At 33.3% G+C, this 20,008-nt stretch overlaps 1 protein-coding gene across 1 annotated transcript in view; it reads left to right on the plus strand.

Annotated features, from left to right (window-relative positions):
• OLA1 (Obg like ATPase 1) overlaps positions 1-20,008 on the plus strand; it is a 121,396-nt gene that overhangs the window by 75,286 nt on the left and 26,102 nt on the right. Inside the window, exons 6-7 of the mRNA XM_087819766.1 lie at positions 3,232-3,312; positions 3,628-3,725. Coding sequence (XP_087675892.1) covers positions 3,232-3,312; positions 3,628-3,725 — 179 coding nt within the window. The remainder of the gene's footprint in view (positions 1-3,231; positions 3,313-3,627; positions 3,726-20,008) is intronic.

The raw sequence follows: 20,008 nt of genomic DNA on the forward strand, positions 1-20,008 counted from the left end.
TATTATTTTTGTGATACCTGGATTGACAGAGATTGTACCCCAAAAGTAAGAATATTGAATTACCCTGATGACCTTGGAATGCGAATGAGGACTTTGAATGACAACCTTGGGAATGCCTACGCTAAACAAGGAGCAATTAGATAAGAGTAAGGAAGACAAATAGGCCAAGGTGATAGGACAGAACATGAATTTCGCGTCACTTAGACCTGAATTTGAATCTCAGCTATGCCACTTACTAGCTGTGGTAATTTAGGCAAGTCACACATCCTCTCTGAGTCTAAATACGTTGCAGATGCTATTAACAACAACAATAATAAAATGCATAAAAAAGAGCATTTCTAAAGTGGAATATGAGGCTCTCAGTAAGAAGAGTCAAAGTAGAAAAGCAAGGTATCTGAGGTGAATCTGTATTAAGTTTCTTTGCAGTTAAAAGGTATTTCAGGTAGCTATTTCTTGTAGAATGTTAAGACTAGAAGCCTGAGTTGAGTTTTCATTGAGAAAGCCAAATATTGTTGGTAACCTTCAGAAATTTGAAGTAAAGGACTGCAGAACAATTGTTCATTTGTGGAAGATGTATACCTATTTGCTTTAAAGGAGTACCCAAAAGAATATATTGCCATTTTGTAGACCACTAGCATTGAATCTTTCAACAGTCATAACAATGGCCTCAACTCACAGTGACTGAGAACTTATTCTGTGCTGAGAATTGCACTAAACACCTTATATGCATTATCTCTTTTGATCTTCATAGCAACCCCCAGGAGGTAGATAGTATGCTCATCTGAATTTTATCAATGAAGTAATAGGTCACAGACCTGGTGAGTGGTAGACCTAGGATTTATTTCCACACTTATCATTAAGCTGTTAACTTTAGAAACAGTGTACTCACGTCACTGCTATGTAACCAAAAAGTTCAAATGACCAGGAATTTTTGCATAATCTCCATCATGTACAGAATTTATTTTGAAAATGAAGAATTTGCTACAGTTATCAAAACTGTCCTCCATCTGTATCTGAACTGGATACAAAATAAAATATTTTAAATTTTAAAGTATTTTTATTTTCAATTGTTCAAAGACTTGGTGATAATCTATAAATTTTTCTAAAAAGATTCGAATGTGGCTTTAATGAATACACTATTTGGGAACTTTATTTTTGAGTTATTTTCTTTAAAGTTTGAGTGCTTCTAATTTATAATATAGTATTTTGGTGTAAGGGATGGGAATGCCAAAAAACATTTGTGATAAGACTTTTATGTCTGAAGTGATGGTCTAGTTAATTTAAAATGAGAGAGATATACTGGAATTCCTTCACTAGTGTCCAGCATTTATTGAAGCCCTTTCATTTTGTAAAAATATTTATAGTTACAAAAGTCTTTTACACTTTTTATATGATTAAAATTTAATTTCCTTCCTTATTTTTGGTTTGGCTTTCTTTTGTATATTTTCTTCTTTTCTTTCTTTAATTGAAAAAACTAATGGAACCAAATATTAGATGGTACCACTGTTTTCTCCTTCTTTTGTATGATCTTGTTGCGTATCTCTACATAAGCTGTTCTGGCCACTCATCATAGTAACCAGCTGGGCCATTTCACCTGCTGGAGCCATTAAAGAGGACTCTCTCCCTCTAGATTAATCCCCTCCGACATTAGTTTTTTGCACTGACAACTGGAGCAGGCATTCAGAATTTGCAGGTGGCCAGTGTGACGCACATAATTGCCTACAATTTTAGGCAATGAATAAAAATGGTCTACATTACTTGTCAAAGGTTGTATATGCAGTGCCAAGTGAGATCTATGGGAAGCCTTTTAGGGTTTAAAGAACAGTTAATAGCAAGGCTGCACAGGGCTTTTTTAATCATAATGCATTTGTAATATAGCACTTTGATCTTCTCCTTGTAGGAAATGGTGTTACATTAGCCACTCTTAAACATTTATGAGTGAAATTCAGTTATAGAAGAGTAAAAGTGATTATTCTTAAGTAGAACATGTTAGATTTCATTAAAAGTTTTTAGCTTGCCCCTTCCCTGTTAAAATCTATGGGAAGTCCTTTTCCTGGAGTGTTTCAAATCAGGATCTAAGGATATAGGGCTTTTTCCTTATTTTTTCTGTTGGTAACAGCAAGATTTGGAAGGAAGATATACTAAATATTAAGGTAATTTATACACGTGGATATTAAAGAAGAATAACTGATTTATGGTAAAGGAAAATACATTGATGAAAATCTAAAAAACCTATTACTAGTAATTGTGTATTACGATAAATTTTAAAAATTGCACATTTTAAACATCCATAAATTATCTTTAACAACAACAAAAAACAGATGACTCTCAAATGCACTTCTTCTGGAAGAACTAAGTTTGACCTTTCAGACCCTAGAGCCTTTTATTAACACCTGCCTGTAAGGGGAACCTTGCCACACGCAGCTTTTAGATTCAGAACCACAAAACTGATGAGGAAAGGCTTGAAGGGTTCAGTTTGTGTCACTTGCTGTTTGCCGTTTCCATTTCACAGATGATTAATCTTTCTGTGAAGAAAGGCCAGAGAAACAAAGCACATTGGGCTCTTCCTGCAGTTACTCCTTCTGAATGCACACTAGCTTGCTAACTAAAAGGCCTTTAGATTTCCAGCAGAGAGAGATGTTCTGAAAGTGAATGCAGCTGGTTGGAGGTCACCAGTGCAGGGCTCTTGCCATTGTGTAATGGAGGCTTTGGCAGGTTGGAGGGGGATTGTTGGAGTGGGGACAGGAGAAGTGGGCAGGGAGAAGGTGTTGGCAAAAAATTAATTCATAATAAAGAGGGTTTTGGTTAGTTGGTATAATATTTTGGAGGGTAGATTATTAATAACAGATTCAATTTCATCTATTTGGTTGGTTGTTTTTTTTTAAGGAAAAAATTGTAATTGAGTTCTCTCTCTAGTGTTACCACCACCACCACCCTGCCCCAATTTCCTAATAGCATCTTTATCTTGCAAGTGGCATCACTTGGTAATGTTGAAATATTACTTTTTTTTGTAGTTGAATTGTCTTTAAATTTTTAAGACTTTTATTAACTTTGCTAGTATTCCACATTTTATATATTAATATTTTAATGTCACATTTCATTGGTATTTGGTTTTTTAATGAGATACTGAAAATAATTATTTGTGTCACTTAGTTCCCCTTTTAATTTTAGCATTTAGTATCTAAATGCTTAGTATTCATCTTGTATTTACTTTTTTTCTCAATTGTGTAGGACATAATGTGCAAAGTCAAATCCTGGGTTATAGATCAAAAGAAACCTGTTCGCTTCTATCATGATTGGAATGACAAAGAGGTAAGTTATAAATATTATTCCATTTATTATTGCCTTTGCTTTGATTTCTTAGAGAACAAATTAGAGTTGTCATTATTTTACACTATTATATCTAGCTAAACTTCAGTTCTGTCAATGATTGCTTGTTCCCAGGCTTGTTAATTATTTCTTGTCCCCTACTCCTGATCTTTTATAACAACTAATCTTTTAGAAACAAGAATTATGAAAATGAAAAAGTCTACTTGTTTAAACAGAATTTACTTTCAAGTTATTTAATGATTTACTCAATAGTTACTCAAGTTTTAAAAAAGATTCTTTTTCTGTTTCCCACTTTAGATTGAAGTGCTGAATAAATACTTATTTCTGACTTCAAAACCAATGGTCTACTTGGTTAATCTTTCTGAAAAAGACTACATTAGAAAGAAAAACAAATGGTAAGTTTTTCCTCACCAGGGATACCCAGACATATCATATCTGTACACAAACAAACACATACATATGTATTTACTGCTATGTTGGATATAATCTTTTCCCTTTTATTATTAAAAAATTTAAAATGGATGAGAAAGCTTTGCCTGGTGTTTAAATTCTGAGATGAGTATCCTAATTGATATACACTGAGAGAACTAAAGAAAAAACAATTATATTAGGCATTATTGAATCATACATATTTACTTATCAAATTTAAATTTAATAGACATTATTTGTTTCCTTTGCAAAATGAGAATAAATGTAGTTGGAGCAGTAAAAAATTTTAAACTACAAATTTCTAGCTGTGTTGGTATTGTATGTGACTGAAATATCTACTTGATATTACAATTGGGCATAAATTTTAAAATCTAGATTGAATGCTTTAAAAAAGTTATTTTTAATTTTTAAAAAACAACAACTGTGGGGTAAGGGGAGGATTAGGTATCTATTTCAAATACTTTAAAAGTGTACAAAGGTAAAAATTATGCGTTCATGTATTGATTATCATTTTTTACATGTAACCAAAATTGTACCAGGTTTTCTTTCATTCACTTATAACTTCAAAAAATCCATATGTTCATATAACATGTGGATATGTATACATTTGGCATAGTACTTGCTTTGACTTGCCTCACTGGACCCTCAGTATTTTATACAGTTAAGTTATAAAAGCAAATCAAAACTATCCAAAGCAAAATATCTAAATTCCCCTAAAATATATTGTCGGTTTTTTCCCTGTACTTCATTAAGTACTTAGATGCACATGGTTTCAATTTTCCATTAAAAATTCTCATTTCCATATGATATCAAAGAGTGAGAAGCTTTAAACTGAAAAATAAACATTCATAGACTGGAAGCCAAAACAATAATTAATGTCAGATGGTTAACTCCAATAAATCATTAGAATAAATTCTGTGAAATTACTGCAACTAAAAATGCCCCGTTGATATTACTATAAGACATTTTGTGTTCCTCATAGAAAGTTGAATTTGGCCTCTTTATTGGTAATATTCTAGAAAGCATAAACTTAACATGAAAATTTAGTTCCGGCTGGTCATTGTTCTGCAATAGATAAATTTAAAATAATCAGTTCTGTCTTGTTTCAAATTCTTATAAACTTGATGATTAATGTGTTAAAAATTGTTACCTTTGGGAAGGCATTTTAAAATTTATTACTTGACCTCAGTTAATAAATCTTCTCATTGTGGTATAAATGGTAAGGTTTCCTGAGGCTCTGTGAAACAATACAGACATCAAAGTTTCCATGAAAAGGGATGAGTCAGTTTCCTTGCCCAAAGGGGCTTCTCACACCTGTATTTGGATGATTACAGGTAGAACTCCCTGGCTCTAATTGTATAGTAAATACCATTTCCCAGACCCTAATGGTAGACAGACTGCTTGGGAGACGCCAGTCTGTGATTTAGCTGTCGCCAGACACCCCATGTTTTTTGTGAGACCAGTTGTGATGATGATATGGTTATAGCCAATTGAAAGTAAACTCTTGTCTAAATAGCAAATTTTAATTTATAAAAATGTAGAGGTATGGATGATCCTATGTATAAAACCAAATTTTAGATTTTATGTATAGCTAATGATCTGGTTTGGGCTGTGTGTATGTTTGGGGGGGTTGAGCTCTTGTGGAAGTTAGTGTAATTGTAGCTGAAAGATCAAAGACTGGGTAACTGAGTGATGTTCCAGAAGAGAATTTACCACATAGCCATTTTCTGTACAGTTTCTGCCGCCTGCTGTTCCTATTTTCCCTCAAGCTAGCCATTGACTACCCCCTGTGCATCCCTGCTCGTAAAAAATGATTGAGGAAGTATTTGTCATGTATTTATGAGTGGGAAACATTGTGTGATAGGGAATGGCATCTACTGGAGCCAGAAAGATTGCCATTTGCCTTTCATTCAACCACTCTGCTACAGCTTTAAATCCTCTGTTTATGCAACATAGCCTTTGTATTAAAGTGCAGAATAAATTTTTATTATGAAGGATATGAACACTAGGTTTTCATCATTTATAACACTGCAAGCAGATGTAAATAGTTAAAATACATTTTCACCACTAAATCCTTTTAATTTGTGCTAGCATCTTGTTTTTTCGTAATGTTTATATCTAAGCTCCATTTGCATTAGTTGCTCCTTTAGCAAAAGAAAAGGTTTGTTAAGATTATTGTGTAATGCTACTGTAGCAAATTAAGACTGATGCAGGAAGCTGTAATAAATATTTTCCTAGGTCTTTTCGATCTAGAAAACTATTTTAAATGGTCAGGAAAGAAAAGGAGGAGTTTGTGATTTTGGCCACAAGAGAAAGACTAAAAACTATATTTTAGTGGGTCACCATTTCAGAAGTAATGAACATTTTAATTACGAGTTAAAGTTCCCTTTAAATTTAAATGGTAACGTTATTTTTCAATCCTAGAAAACAAAAGCATTTTGAAAGATAAAGTTTATTGTGTTATTGAGTAGTGTATTGACCTTCTGAAAGATGTAAAAACTGGAATGACTCCAAACAACTACTCACTGGCTTTAACAATGTTGAATTAGTCATTCTGTTGATTTATGATTAAGACCTGGTCCCTGAAGAGAAGCTGACATGGTAGCAGAGTTAGTTGCAGTTGTGTTACAATCAGATGACAGTAATCAAGATGTAAGGGAATCCACAGAAACAGTTTTTTTATTATTACAAACTACTGTTCTTTGAATGAATACAGCTATACAGAAGTAGGGGTTTTTTTGTTAGTGGGTGCCAGTGATTTTTGAACATTTGAGGATTTCATTTTTTAAATATCGGTTGTTACTTACATAATTAAGATTATATTATATGCAGTATTAATTTTCATTTGAGATTGCCTACTGAGTCATGGTGTCAAGAAGGTACAGGACATAACTCTCAAACCGCTGCTTAATTAGGAGTTTAAATTTCAGTCTTTGCACCTTTGCTGTTCTGTTAGGGGTATATTCCATCCAATTATGAATCAGTAAAACAAACTAATTTTAGATATAGTAGTGCCCCCTTAGCAGGATATGCATTCCAACACCCTCAATGGATGCCTGAAACCACAGGTAGTATTGAACCCTGTATATACTGTTTTTCCCCCGTACATACTCCATGATAAAATTTAATTTATAAATTAGGCACAGTAAGAGATTAACAATAACTAACAATAAAATAGAGCAATTATAACAACATACTGTAATAAAAGTTGTGTGAATGTGGTATTTTAAAATATTTTATTGTACTGTACTCTTTTATTTAAAGGAAGCACTTTACAGTTTCACTTTGACATATCTGAATTGACAGCATCACTACTCTTGTGCTTTGGAGCTATTAAGTAAAATAAGGATTACTTGAACACAAGCTTTGCACTGCTGCGACAGTCAGTCTGATAACCTAGATGGCTACTAGTAGTGACAACGGACGAGTAGTGCATACAGTGTGGATATGCTGGACAAAGGGATGATTCATGCCTGGGGCAGGCAGAGCAGGGACAGTGTGAGATTTTGTCATGCTACTCAGAACGGTACACACTTTAAAACTTATGAATTATTTTTTTCTGAAATTTTCCATTTGATATTTTCACATGGAGTTTGCTGCTGAAACTGCGGAAAGCAAAACCGTGGATAAGGGGAACTATGTATTTTGTACACGTACATGGCTTCCAATTATGTGTTCAATTTTGTGTTCTCTTGCCCCCATCTTTCTTAAAACTATTGATAAAGGATAATTATATTTTATTGTTTATTGTTCTACATGATCTTATTCAACTGGAAAATATAACTAAAATTTAAGACATTTAGACTGTGTGTGTGCGTGTGCGCGCACGTGCTTGCGTGCGTATAACACACATGTTTACATATGCCAGGGTGGGCTTGTGGTCACTGAACATTGCCCTTTGACTAGTATTATATATAAGAGTCAATTAATATGAGTGTTGAAATTGATTCAAGATAGACAAATATTAGCAAAGTCTTTTAAGCTGTTGTATAATCAGGGGCAGTATGTCACGTTTACCAAATGAATTTTAAATAGAAAAAGGTTTTATTAATTCTTATCAGTCTCCCCATGCCCACTTTTCTGTTTTTGTTAGTTTTCCATGTAATTGGTACACAATAACTAAAAATAGTTTGGCGATACTCTACATTATGTGCCAGGTTAGGGGGAGAATTGTAGAATATATCCAATATTTTCTTCATTTCTTGAATGTTTATAAGATATACAGGTACTGTACCTCAGCAACTATGTGTGAAGGGGGAAGTATGTTCATTTTTGACATAATTTTGTATGTACATTTACCTATAGGCATATATATATATATTCATAAATAGAAAACTAATTTTGTGAAATGATTTTAAGAAGTCATGAATTTCTGACAAGATTATTCATTGAAGCGAGAAATTTAACACAGATGCTGCTTTGGAAAAATTACACTGTTATACATTTGATTTACTTGAAACAAGTAAAATGGGAATGAGTAATTATTCTTAAATTATTTATTTAGTTCAGGGGACTTCTCAAGTAGATTTCATATAAAGTTTCAGGAACATACCCTATTATATAAAGCAAGATTCACATGTATAAGATTTTTTTAAATCTTGCTTTATCATCCACTAGTCTGGCATAGTAAAAGTTCTGAAATATCCATACATTGTTTCTTTGAGGTTATAATTTCTTTTTTTTATCACTTGTTCATAAAGTTTGGGGAGGGTGTTGTGCCAGCTTCATCTTGACATAGCTAACATTATGAAGGCTATGGGAATACATTATTAATTCTGAGTGTGTTCCTACCTACTTGAAATTACAACATAATGTTGGTAGGTTTATTTCAACATGAGGAGTTTTTTTAGTGGAATTACATTTCTATAAGCTATAGTTTTTTCCCACAAATTAAATACTTTTTAGTGTTGATTTCTTTATGAGGACTAGTGCTTATTTGCTCCTTTGACAGATATAAGAGGGTGATAGGGCAGGTCAAGGATATTCTGGAAGTCTAAATTGAGTGATCACCATTTTTTAAATTATGGGATTGATTAAATCATTGAACTCCTGTGCAAGATATTTTTAATTTTACTGAAGTAAGTTATAAATGAATCTAAAAAGAAAATGTTTAAGACCCTTTCTCCATTTTACAATTCCTTGTTTTTGCTACTGGATATTTTTCAGTTATTTGCTTTTTAATTTGTATTATAATAAAACTTTGAAATAGTATCATATACATTATGAATTAGGATTTTTTTAAAAATTATTGATTTTTTTTTTTTTGAGAGAGAGATAAAGAAAGATTGGTTTGTTGTTCCACTTATTTATGCATTCATTGGTTGCTTCTTGTATGTGCCCTGACCAAGGATTGAACACGGAACCTTGTGTATTAGGACAACACTCTTAACTAACTAAGTTACCTGGCCAGGGCTAAATTGGGGTTTTAAATAATTTCTGGTGAATGGAGTTTGTGAAATTAATTATTTCTTAATTTCTCTGATCAGAATTTTGAGAGTTAAAAGGAACAGAGTAAAGCAAAACAGTCTTTTTTTTAATAAGAGATAGGAGGCTGAAAGAAGTGGGAAGGAAAAGGCCTTTGCTCATTCAGTCCTTTTCTTACTTGAAGTGTTTCTTTTGCATTTGTACACATGTGTACATATAATGATCCTTGTGAATTTCTGGTTTTCATTACATGGGTTTTGGTTACTCTTTCAGCAATTTCATATTCTTATCAAGAGGTATTAGTGCCCTACAGTGCTTAGTCATAATGAAACCAAATCATACTTCTAATTCTATATTATGAAAAAGATAATTATAGAAGAAAGCACATCTTTTTATATGAGCATAATGCTATTGACACACCATGTTATGTGTATTAGGAATTTCCCCTGACCTATATGCGTTTTTGCCCAATATTATTTATAACCAATTTCTATTTGCAAGATAGTTTACTGAATTTGAGAAAGTGATACTTTGGGGAGAGCCAGTTGTTATCTTCATTAGTCCCATCTGTTGACTTGCTGATTAATGAGTGATATAATTTAACTAATTGTCAGGACTGTCATCTTTTTTAAAGTAGCTGAAGAATTTCATTCCATATAATAGAAATTGTTTACAATTTTTTTCTAGCTTCAGAGACTAAAGCTCTTCTAAAAAGTATTTCTAGGATTTCTCATCTGAAATTTAAACATATAGTCCCCATATATGCACATATATATGTAATCTAGGAAATGAAAGGCACAGTTTGGCTTACTGCTATAGTATTCTTCAAATTACAAATGATTCGTGTACACAAAGGATTTCTTTGCTCTTTACTCCCCTCACTTTGGTGAATAATTCGAGGACTATTAACATTGTTAAAAATCTGTGCACTAGAGATTACTGACCTCTGAGTCACATTCTGTTGCTAAAAATATTAGTTGAGATGAGCTACACTCATAAAATGAGAGTTTTGACTAGTAGTTGGTAGAGATAGAGGAGAATTTTGAAGCCCAGAAGTCTTAGGACTGTTGGGGATAGGAGATAATAGTGTGGCCTTGTGAAGGGTTTAAAATGGAGCCTTAATGCAGTATATAGGCTCTGAATAAGAGTTTTTCCTGGAAGAAAGATGTAGAAAGGAAAGGAGAGGGTGCCATTTGGGGCAGTTGCAGTGTTTTGCCTAATATCTGTTGCTTGTGCAGGATAGGAAAGAAGTATTATTTTCTCTGCCCTTCTTTCCTGTGCTCTCTCCTGTGTTCCCCAGCCACAAGATCTACCTTTGGAGTTAATCTGGAGTTCAATTAAATTATGAGTTAAAATGGACTTTTGAAGGTTAGACCAAAATGCTAGATACCATTAATAGCATGAGTTTTATAAGGAAAATGAATTCTAAGAAACTCCAAGCATAGTCTGTCTGCAAACTAGGTAGTATATATTTTCAGCAAGTTTGGTATAGTATTAAGAACACTGCTGATTTAGAATTTGAAATACTAGTGTTGTAGTCCTTATTTGTTGCTAACCAAATCTTTGGCCTACAGGCAAATTACTTAGCCTTTCATGTATTGAAGACAGTGCATCAGAATGTTTACATAAAATGTGTTCTGCATAAATAGTATTTCCCAAATTTAAGTAACATAACTTAAAAAGAATACAATATGAAAAGGACTTGTTTTTCTTTGGGATATATTCCTGTGGTTTTTCTTTCCAATGTATGGATAAAGGAACAAAATGTATCATATATATACAGTTGACTCTTGAACAACACCAGGATTGGGGAGCTGACCTTCCCACCACCACATAGTGAAAATTTGCATAGAGCTTTAGACTCCCCCAAAAGTTAACTATCATCATCTCTCAGTATCCAGGACCCCTCAGATACCAAAATCCACAGATGCTCAAGTCCCTTATATATAATGGCATAGAACAATACATACAGTTGGCCCTCGATATCCATGGATTTCCAATCTCAAATCAAAAATACTGTTTTCAGTTTGTGGTTTGTTGAACCTGTGAATGGGAAACCAAGGGATATGGAGGGCTGCCTGTATATTTCCTGAAAATAATCCACATATAAGTGGACCTGTACAATTCAAACTCATGTTGTTCTAGGGTCAGTGGTGTATTTATAGCTGTAATTTCATGCTTTGAAACAGTTGTCCTCCAAAAACAAAAACAAACACAAACAACTGAGAACCATCTGTATTGTGCAGTAAAAGTAACAATAAGACTTCCATGATACCACCATCTTCCATGTGACTTTGCCCCATCTCACTCTCAGATTGGCCCTATGACTTTGCCATTTGCAGCTTAGAGGATTTTATCATCCTTGACTTCCATTAAAGTGCATCATTTTTTAATTGTTACAATAGCATAATTTTAAAAATAGGTGTTTATTCTTTAAAAAGCCTTTTTAAACATTGTCATCTCCTATACCTCAGTTTCTGTATTTTTTGAGTTTACATATATATATTGGAGCTGAGGCACTGAAGGTCAATAAAGAATTAAAGGAGACCACCTCTAAAGTTTCCTTCTAGTACTAGAATTTTGTGATTTTAATGAATTGGATTATAGCAAGTTGACAAAGAAAAGATGCCCATGCAAATATTTAGTACTTTCTCAACCCTCATATATAGGTGTCATGATAGGATTTTTTCCTAACTGTGGAACTATACAGAGGATTCTCAAGGTTGCAGATATCCAATTTACGAGCAACTTCTCTGGACTGGGTCGAAGATAAGACCTGGTCTTTTCCCCTAATCTTATTCCCTGTCTCGTATCTCTAACCCTTGAAAGTCTCTTCTGAATCTCACCATGATTTCATGTTTCCTGACAGTGGATAGATGTTGCTCTGACTGGAATGAGAACAAAGTAGAAATAAAACCTATTTGTAGAATTGGCATATCAATATTTCAGACTAGTTACATTATTCAAACTATTGTATTTCCTTATTCTAAACTGATCCAGAAAGCATTTCCCCATCAAAAACATTAGCTTATGAAACACCCTCAAAAGGCTACTTAATTCACAATGTCGTAGAAATAGTGCCATTTGGGTGAGACATATTTTGGTATCTGTGACCAATTTTATCACCAGTGTTTAAATTATGCTTAAAAATATGTTCCAAAATAACTGACTCAGGAACTTTTAGTACACCCTGTCTATAACTTCAGGGCTGCACATTGGTTTCTGTTAAGTCTTTTTAATGTTTTATCAAGAAGCAAAATTAACTTTCAAGTTTATGTTCTTTATGAAGACATGAGCTCATTGAGGAGGTATGTACTGTGCTTTCTTTTTCCTTTTCTAAGCAAATAGTCATTGATCCGCCTGTGTGTCATATACCATTCTAGGTAGTGAGAAGGAAAAGCCCTTGCCCCCCTCTCCCCCAATGAGGCATATAGTCTCATGGAATTATAGACGACAAACAAACAGATATTTAATATTATAAGTCAGGAAGTGATAGGATGATGAATAAAAATAAAGCAGGGTAAGGGGGTGCTATTTTAGTTAGGGTGGCCAGGGAAAGCCTTTGTGAAGTTACGGTGTACACTGTGAGAGAATCTGAGGAAAGCTCAGTCCAGGGAGAGGGAATAGCAGATGCAAAGCCAAGTGCAATGGAGCGTCGAAGAGAAGAAAATGTGAAACACCCGCTTGAAAAGAACTTGTAATGCTTATTCACATACATTGCAATCAAGTAGGTATTAAAACATTTCCTAAATGTGCCCTAAAATTTAATTTGGGGTTTTAAGAATGACCGTCATTTGTTTTCTAGTTTGCTATAATTGATTTCTTTTTTTCTTTTTTCTTTTTTTTTTCTTTTTTTATAATTGATTTCTTATATTTAAGAAATACTTTCGGCCGGCCGGGTGTGGCTCAGCGGTTGAGCGTTGACCTGGGATCCAGGCGATCGGGGTTCGATTCCCTGTCAGGGCACATGCCCGGGTTGCGGGCTTGATCAATGACTCTCTCTCATCATTGATGTTTCTATCTCTCTCTCTCCCTCTCCTTTCCTCTCTCTGAAATCAATAAAGATATATTTAAAAAAAAAAAAAGAAATATTTTCTATTGATATGTTTTAAGCAACCTTTAAAGTAATATTAGATTTATTTTGAATTTCATCTTTTTCATGCTTGCCTAGCAACTTGCTGATGATCTACAGTATCACTCAAAGCATTTTTCTTTTAAAAATCCCTTGGTGTTTGGCCTGAAAGAAGTAGACTGAACTGATACTAAGAATAATAACAACCTACATTTGTCAAAACTTTACAGTGTTTCAATTTACATTACTTCATTGGATCCTCAGACGAATCCTGGGATGGCCTGTATGACACCATATGATTTTGGCCTTAAATTGAATTTTTACTAAAATGAAGCATTTTCATCATTGGATTAAGAGATCTGCATTTGAGTTTAGGAATTGGGTAAGCTAGCAGAGGGATAAATAAGATTTATGTTCCCATTAATAGAGATACAAAGATACCTTTTCAGTACTTTAAATGGTTGTAGTTAAAATCAAGAGGGGAGCTTCTGAGTTGGTGAACATGTAGAGGTCCAGGGAGCATGGAGTGCCTGTAGAGGACATGGGAGCGCTATGCCCTTTCCCCATCTTGCCCTGCACATTTCTTCCATCTGGCTTTTCCTGAGTCATATCCTTTTATAATAAACCACTGATTTAGTAGGGGGGTGAGAAAGAGTAAGGGGTAGTCATTAATAATCCTGGATGATAATCAACATTTTCTTTAGAAATCCTTTAAATAGAACAGTATACTCAGTAGAAAATATCTTAGGGGAAAAGATTGAATAGCATGTGTCTGTTAGTAATCCTTTAGCTTTTTTCAAAATGATTTTTCAGAAGATTTTTTCCAAAGAGCATATCTGGATGTTTGAAACATGAAGGTCACTAGTACTCTTCATACATAATTTATATTTAAAATTGTTACCTTTGAAATTGTGCCATATTTCTTTTGTCTCTCCACCCCCATCCTCTTATTAAATGGTATTGACTTAGCTTTTCCTATACCAAACCAAAAGACATGTATAGCAAACCATCATGTATTACTGAGTTCCTGCTATGTGGCAGGCACCCTTTTGAGCTTACAAATAGGGAAGATGTTAATAGAATAGATGAAACTTATATGAAAACTTTACAAATATTTTTGAAACAAATTTTATCATGCCCATTTTACAGATAGGGCAGCTGGAGAGATTACAGAGTATGTCCAAGTTCTTGTAACAGGCAAGTAGTAGAAATAGAAACATTTGACTTGAATGTCTGTGCCTGTTCCACATATGACTGTACAAGCTATATTTGTGAATCTTTAGAAATCTTTGAAAATATTGCTTTAATTAATTTTTTCATTCTGCTACATTTTATCTCAGAAAATATCATCTCCACCAAATTGTTGTAGTTAATAAATGGAAACAATTCTCAAGATGACAACTGTGTGCTTTTCTTAGGATAATAAACTTCAGCTGCTGCTGTTTTTGCCTTGGCTTGTAATTTTATTAACTATATAATATTGTTACTGTAGTATATTTTAGAACACACTTTAGCATCTATTTTTAAACATACATAAAAATTTTGGTGAAGGAAATGCAATGGCTCTAGTTAAAACCCAAACTAAAAATTGCATGTTGCCAAGTTTAAAGTAGTACTACAGAATAGACCCCAGAAAACAGCTATAGCCACAGGTCAGTTTTTATATGTTAATATAAGTAGAGTTTGCCCTTTTTTCCTGCTAGCATACCATAATATTGTGAAGAGTAATTCTTCACTGCAGGGGGTAAGGGAGTTGATGGGCAAAGGAACACCGAAACGATAGAATATCATGAAATAGGACTGTGGCAGATAATTCATATGCCTAAAGTGGTGTCGTATTAGTAGTAGTTGGCATCAGTCAACACTTCCTGAACACTTAACTATATGCCAATTACATTTAAGACTCCCAACAACCTTTAAAGTAGGTACCGTTATTATTTTAAAGAAGGCAAAGCAAGTGTAGAGAGATTGAGGAACCTGGCCAAAGTTATATAGCCAGCCAGTCAGTGGTGCCAAGATTCAAACCTAAGCAATTTAAATTTAGAATTCATGTTCCTTTACTACCGTGCTGTAGTACGTCAGCATTGGGCCATTGGTGATGCTGGAAAGTTATACAAGGCCTGAGAAATAGGTCATGTGCTATCCATATTTCCTGTCAGCATAAATTTCACTTAAATAAAGTTTTGTTGTTGTTAAACAGTTCATGCACTATAAAAATTCAAGATTAAAATTTACTATAACCTGATTAGAGAATGCCAGCTGAGGTGATATATTTGGATCTAACACTGTACCTTTATTTTCATGTACTTATCTCTGAAAACTATTTTCCAAATATGTTTCAATTTAATAGCCCATTGTAGGGACCACAATTAAAATAGTTTATATATTTTCCCATAGAAAATGTATATTATCATTCCTTTTTTTTTCTCTTCTCAATCCTTTTTTAAAATAGATACTTTCACCCAGCTGGCATGGCTTAGTGGTTGAGCATTAACCTGTGAACCAGGAGGCAAGGTTAGATTCCTGATCTGGGCACATGCCCAGGTTGTGGGCTTGATTCCCAGTAGGGGAGCATGCAGGAGGCAGCCAATCAATGACTCTCATCATTGATGTTTCTTCCTCTCTCCCTCTCCCTTCCTCTTTTTAAAATCAATTAAAAAAAAAAAAAAGTACTTTCTTCTACTACTTGGTTGTTTTATTGTGTGGTGGTTCTTAACCACATAGTGATTTGTTCCATTTCCTTGCATTTTCAGTAACTTGGATTTGTTTTTGAGACCTTCTTGGGAATAACAAATTGTGCATTTGTGCATATTTCTTTTTGTTAGCTAGAGTACAAATAATTTGTATAGTATTCTCTTTAAATACAGTATTAGTACATAGCAATATAATGGAAAGAACATTATACATACATATATATCTATGTATGTACACATACATACAAGTCATATATAAGACTTGTATGTCTTATATATAGGGTACCATTATATATGACATACATATACATCTTAATAATGTATTAAGGGCAAAATAATGGGTACCATTTGGTTAGCATCTGTTATATGCTGGACTTTGGGGCACTGTGTTCTTTATTTGGTTTAAGTCTTATCACAGTGTTGGAAGGCAAATATCTACCCATTTACTCAGAGATATGAAGAAACCTAGTTAAACATTTTAAAGACTTCTTTTTACTCGAGCTCATGAGAGAAAGTATAAAACATTTTATTGCTTTTATAGCATGCTGTTGATGCAACAAAAGTGCACACAGACTTTCCTATGTTACTTGTATCCTAGTGAAAATTATGCAGGACCCTATACCGGCTAGAGAACAAACGTAAATGCAGTGTTTTATATAAGTAGGACTTGGGACAGTTTGGCTGGTTTCCTTATAGTCCTCCTTCCTTCACCTGTCAGATAGAGGGAATAATAATTTTCTTATAGAATAATGAGAATTAAATATTATACTAAATGAAATTATTCTGTGATAGAAATAGATCTATATATCTTAGAATTTGCTTTTCTATAATATGAAAAAGCATATGTATGATAGATCTATAGTTAGTTAGTGTCTGGCAGTTGTAATTACACAGTGAATTCTCTTAACCAACCTACTTCCTCCTTATATAAACACTGCAAATTATGTTTGCTCTCCAGCAGGTATGGGTTTCTGTGTAATTTTCACTAGGATACAACCAGCATAGACAACTCTTGGTGCACATTTTGTTTCATGAGAAGCATGCTACAGCATTCAGTAAAATGTTTTGTACTTAGTCTCCTGGGCTCAAGTTGAAAGTCTTTAATATTTTTATGTTAACCTAATCTCAAGAAATAAAGAATAGCAGTTTTCCATTTTCTTCTGTTTCTCCTAATTATACATATTTTTGTGTTTTATAATATTGTTATGTTCTGTCTTCTGACATTTATAAGGTACATTTCCCTTCCTTTCACTGTACTTTTATTTCATTTCTCCCCCCTACCAAAAAAAAATTATAAGTTTGGAATCCAGTTAGGAATTTTTTTAGAAATATCATATTTGGAGAGATTTTACCATTTTATGAATTAAGACTTTTGAGTGTAATAGCAGCACTTAGAAGATCTTGCTGTGTTTCTCTTTTCGTTAATCAAGACTAATTCCTATACCTTTCCAACTCTATCCAAATGGATTTTTTCCTAGTCATGTAAGCAGTTACATTATAACACTTACTATGTGAGAAAATCAATGGGTACAAGACCGTTCATAGATGTAGACAGGAAAAGAAAAATTTATAATAATGTTTTTATTATTTTAAAGTATTTTTTCTGAGTCTTGTTTTGATATTGTATAGAATAGTTTGTATGAAATACATCTCACATCATAGAATTTACTTCAGGCCAAATCTGAGATAGAGACAGAAGAGGAAAAAAAAAAAGACCAAGAGAGAGAATATAGAGAATATCAACCATTTGTCTCCTTTCCTATGTTCAGAGGTAAACATCTTAGTTTTCTAGAGCTCTTGAAATTAGTTAGTACTTTTAAAAGCTTTTAAATGTTCCTAGAATACATTGTTGAAGTCATACCTGGTTAAAGCTTTCTGATTAAGTATGATTAAGTCATTATGTTTCTACAGTTACACATTTCAGGATTATAATGTATGATGGGGCATTATTTTAAATCTATTATTAAGTGAAATTTGTTTGGGTGGCCAAATGAATGTTTTAATGTGACTTGGTATTACTTAGACATTGTGGCTATATAGCTTAAAGACCACCAGATTAGACTGGGAAATTCTGTCAGCTTCAGAATCTTGAAAAACTGAAACAAAAGAAAAAGCAATGGCTATTAAGCATTCTTAGCCATATGCAGGGGAAGGTTATGTGAGTGTGGCCTCTAATAACAACTTTCTTTACTGTCTATCACTTAGAGAAATTTTTCCTATGAAATACTTAATAGTTTTACATTGGCTGTTTTATAGTTATTTCAATGCTCTGTTGACATCAAGGGTTAGTGATTGTTGTATTGGTAGTTCCTGACAAATAGAAATTATTTTATATGCTAAGCCATTTCTGACAGAAGATATAAAGTTTTGACAAACACGTATGGCACAGCAAGTGTCCAATTTTTAAGAGCAAAATAAATGCAAACCACCATTATGGTGAACACAAACAGCCTGAAAGCGAGTTATCAGTAAGCAAATAATTGTTGAACTGTTATGAATGGAATAGGATGTTGAAATAGGGCATGATTGGCTGATGTTACATATGTCCTTGATTACCTTCCTTGTGCTTTTATCCTAATAAGTGACATTCTTTGTATTCCCTTGGATGGCTAGACAGTCTGACACTGAAGAAGAATAAATATTGCATGTGGTACACATTAAGCTGTCATCCAAGACAGCATTTATAAAAAGTAACTGGAGAAATTCATAAGAAATTCTGCACTGCTACAGTTTCCTGGCTCTAGTCATAATTGTCAAAGTTCTTGACACATTCAGGTCTTCAGAAATGATTTAGGTTTAAAGTGGCTTGGTGTATGAATAATTATTATGGATTTGTGTTTTCGTATTGCCTTAGGATGTTAATGTTAGTTACCAAAATGTTATATTTTATGATAATTTTTATTTTAAGAAATGTCTCTACATTGGTAATAGTGACATATCTATGGTCTTTCATAAAAGGATTTTAGATAATTCATGTATTTAGAAGGAAGAATGGGAGTTATTAAGTGCTTAGTTTATCTTTAATCTGCTGGAAAATATTGCCTGCTTGTGTTTAGTGCTAGCAAACAACTTTCAATATAAGTATTATTTTTCTTCTCCAACTGCACTGGAAAGCCATCAAATGGTGGCCCAAATGAATACCATTTTAAAACTATTCCCAAAAATACCCAGAGCACTACTTGATGTTTTATTTTAAAATATTATATGCTTTTATTCACATACTTTTGTAACTTTAATATTGTTCTTTGAGACAGGGTAGTGTTTTATTTGTCCCAGTACTCTTATCTCTTAAAATTTAATTTTGGAGGAAGATGGATAGAAGACATAATATTGTATTAAAATAAACATACCTTTAGAAGGAGGTAAATTATGAGTGCAAATTTGCTAAATTTTTTTAAGCCCCTCTTTCACTAAATTGAAACACTCCTTTTTATCTTAGCTATATTATATGCCACATAATAACTGAAGGGTGCTAAAAAAAACCCCAAAAAACCCCCCAAACATTTTCTTTTTTATATTTCTGTAACTTGACACAAGTATTCTAAGCCATTTCAAAGTAAGTAATTAGTATTCTCATTCTATAATCTAATCAAGAATATAACATTCTATAAGCTGATTACTAGGAAAATGTGATTAAATATCATAATGATTTAGGATCCAATACAAATATGGAAATAAAGTACAGTGTTGAGTTCTAAATTATGAGCCCTGTTTTGGGAGGACAAGAGGTCAGTCAGGTTTTCTATGACTATATTTTATATTTAGTTTTTAAACTATGTTAATTTGGGAGTGTGTTTTTAGGAAACTCTTACTTTGAAATCCAAACCATCCATTTGGATTGAAGAAACTTTTCTCCAGGTATAACACTGCTCAAATGTTGCCTATAGCTTTTAACTCTCTAGGCCACTACAGAGCACAAAATATTTGCCCAACTGGTAAATTGAACTGTAAGTCCCTCTGTGGGAAATTGTTTTGCTGTGCTCCAAACAGCAGTTATCTTAGTAATTGTACCTGAATTCTTTGTGGCTAATAGAGCATAGACGTCCATTTCACAAGCAAA

This window comes from Miniopterus natalensis, chromosome 8 (genome assembly GCF_054644295.1).
Source record: "Miniopterus natalensis isolate mMinNat1 chromosome 8, mMinNat1.hap1, whole genome shotgun sequence".
Lineage (NCBI taxonomy): Eukaryota > Metazoa > Chordata > Mammalia > Chiroptera > Miniopteridae > Miniopterus > Miniopterus natalensis.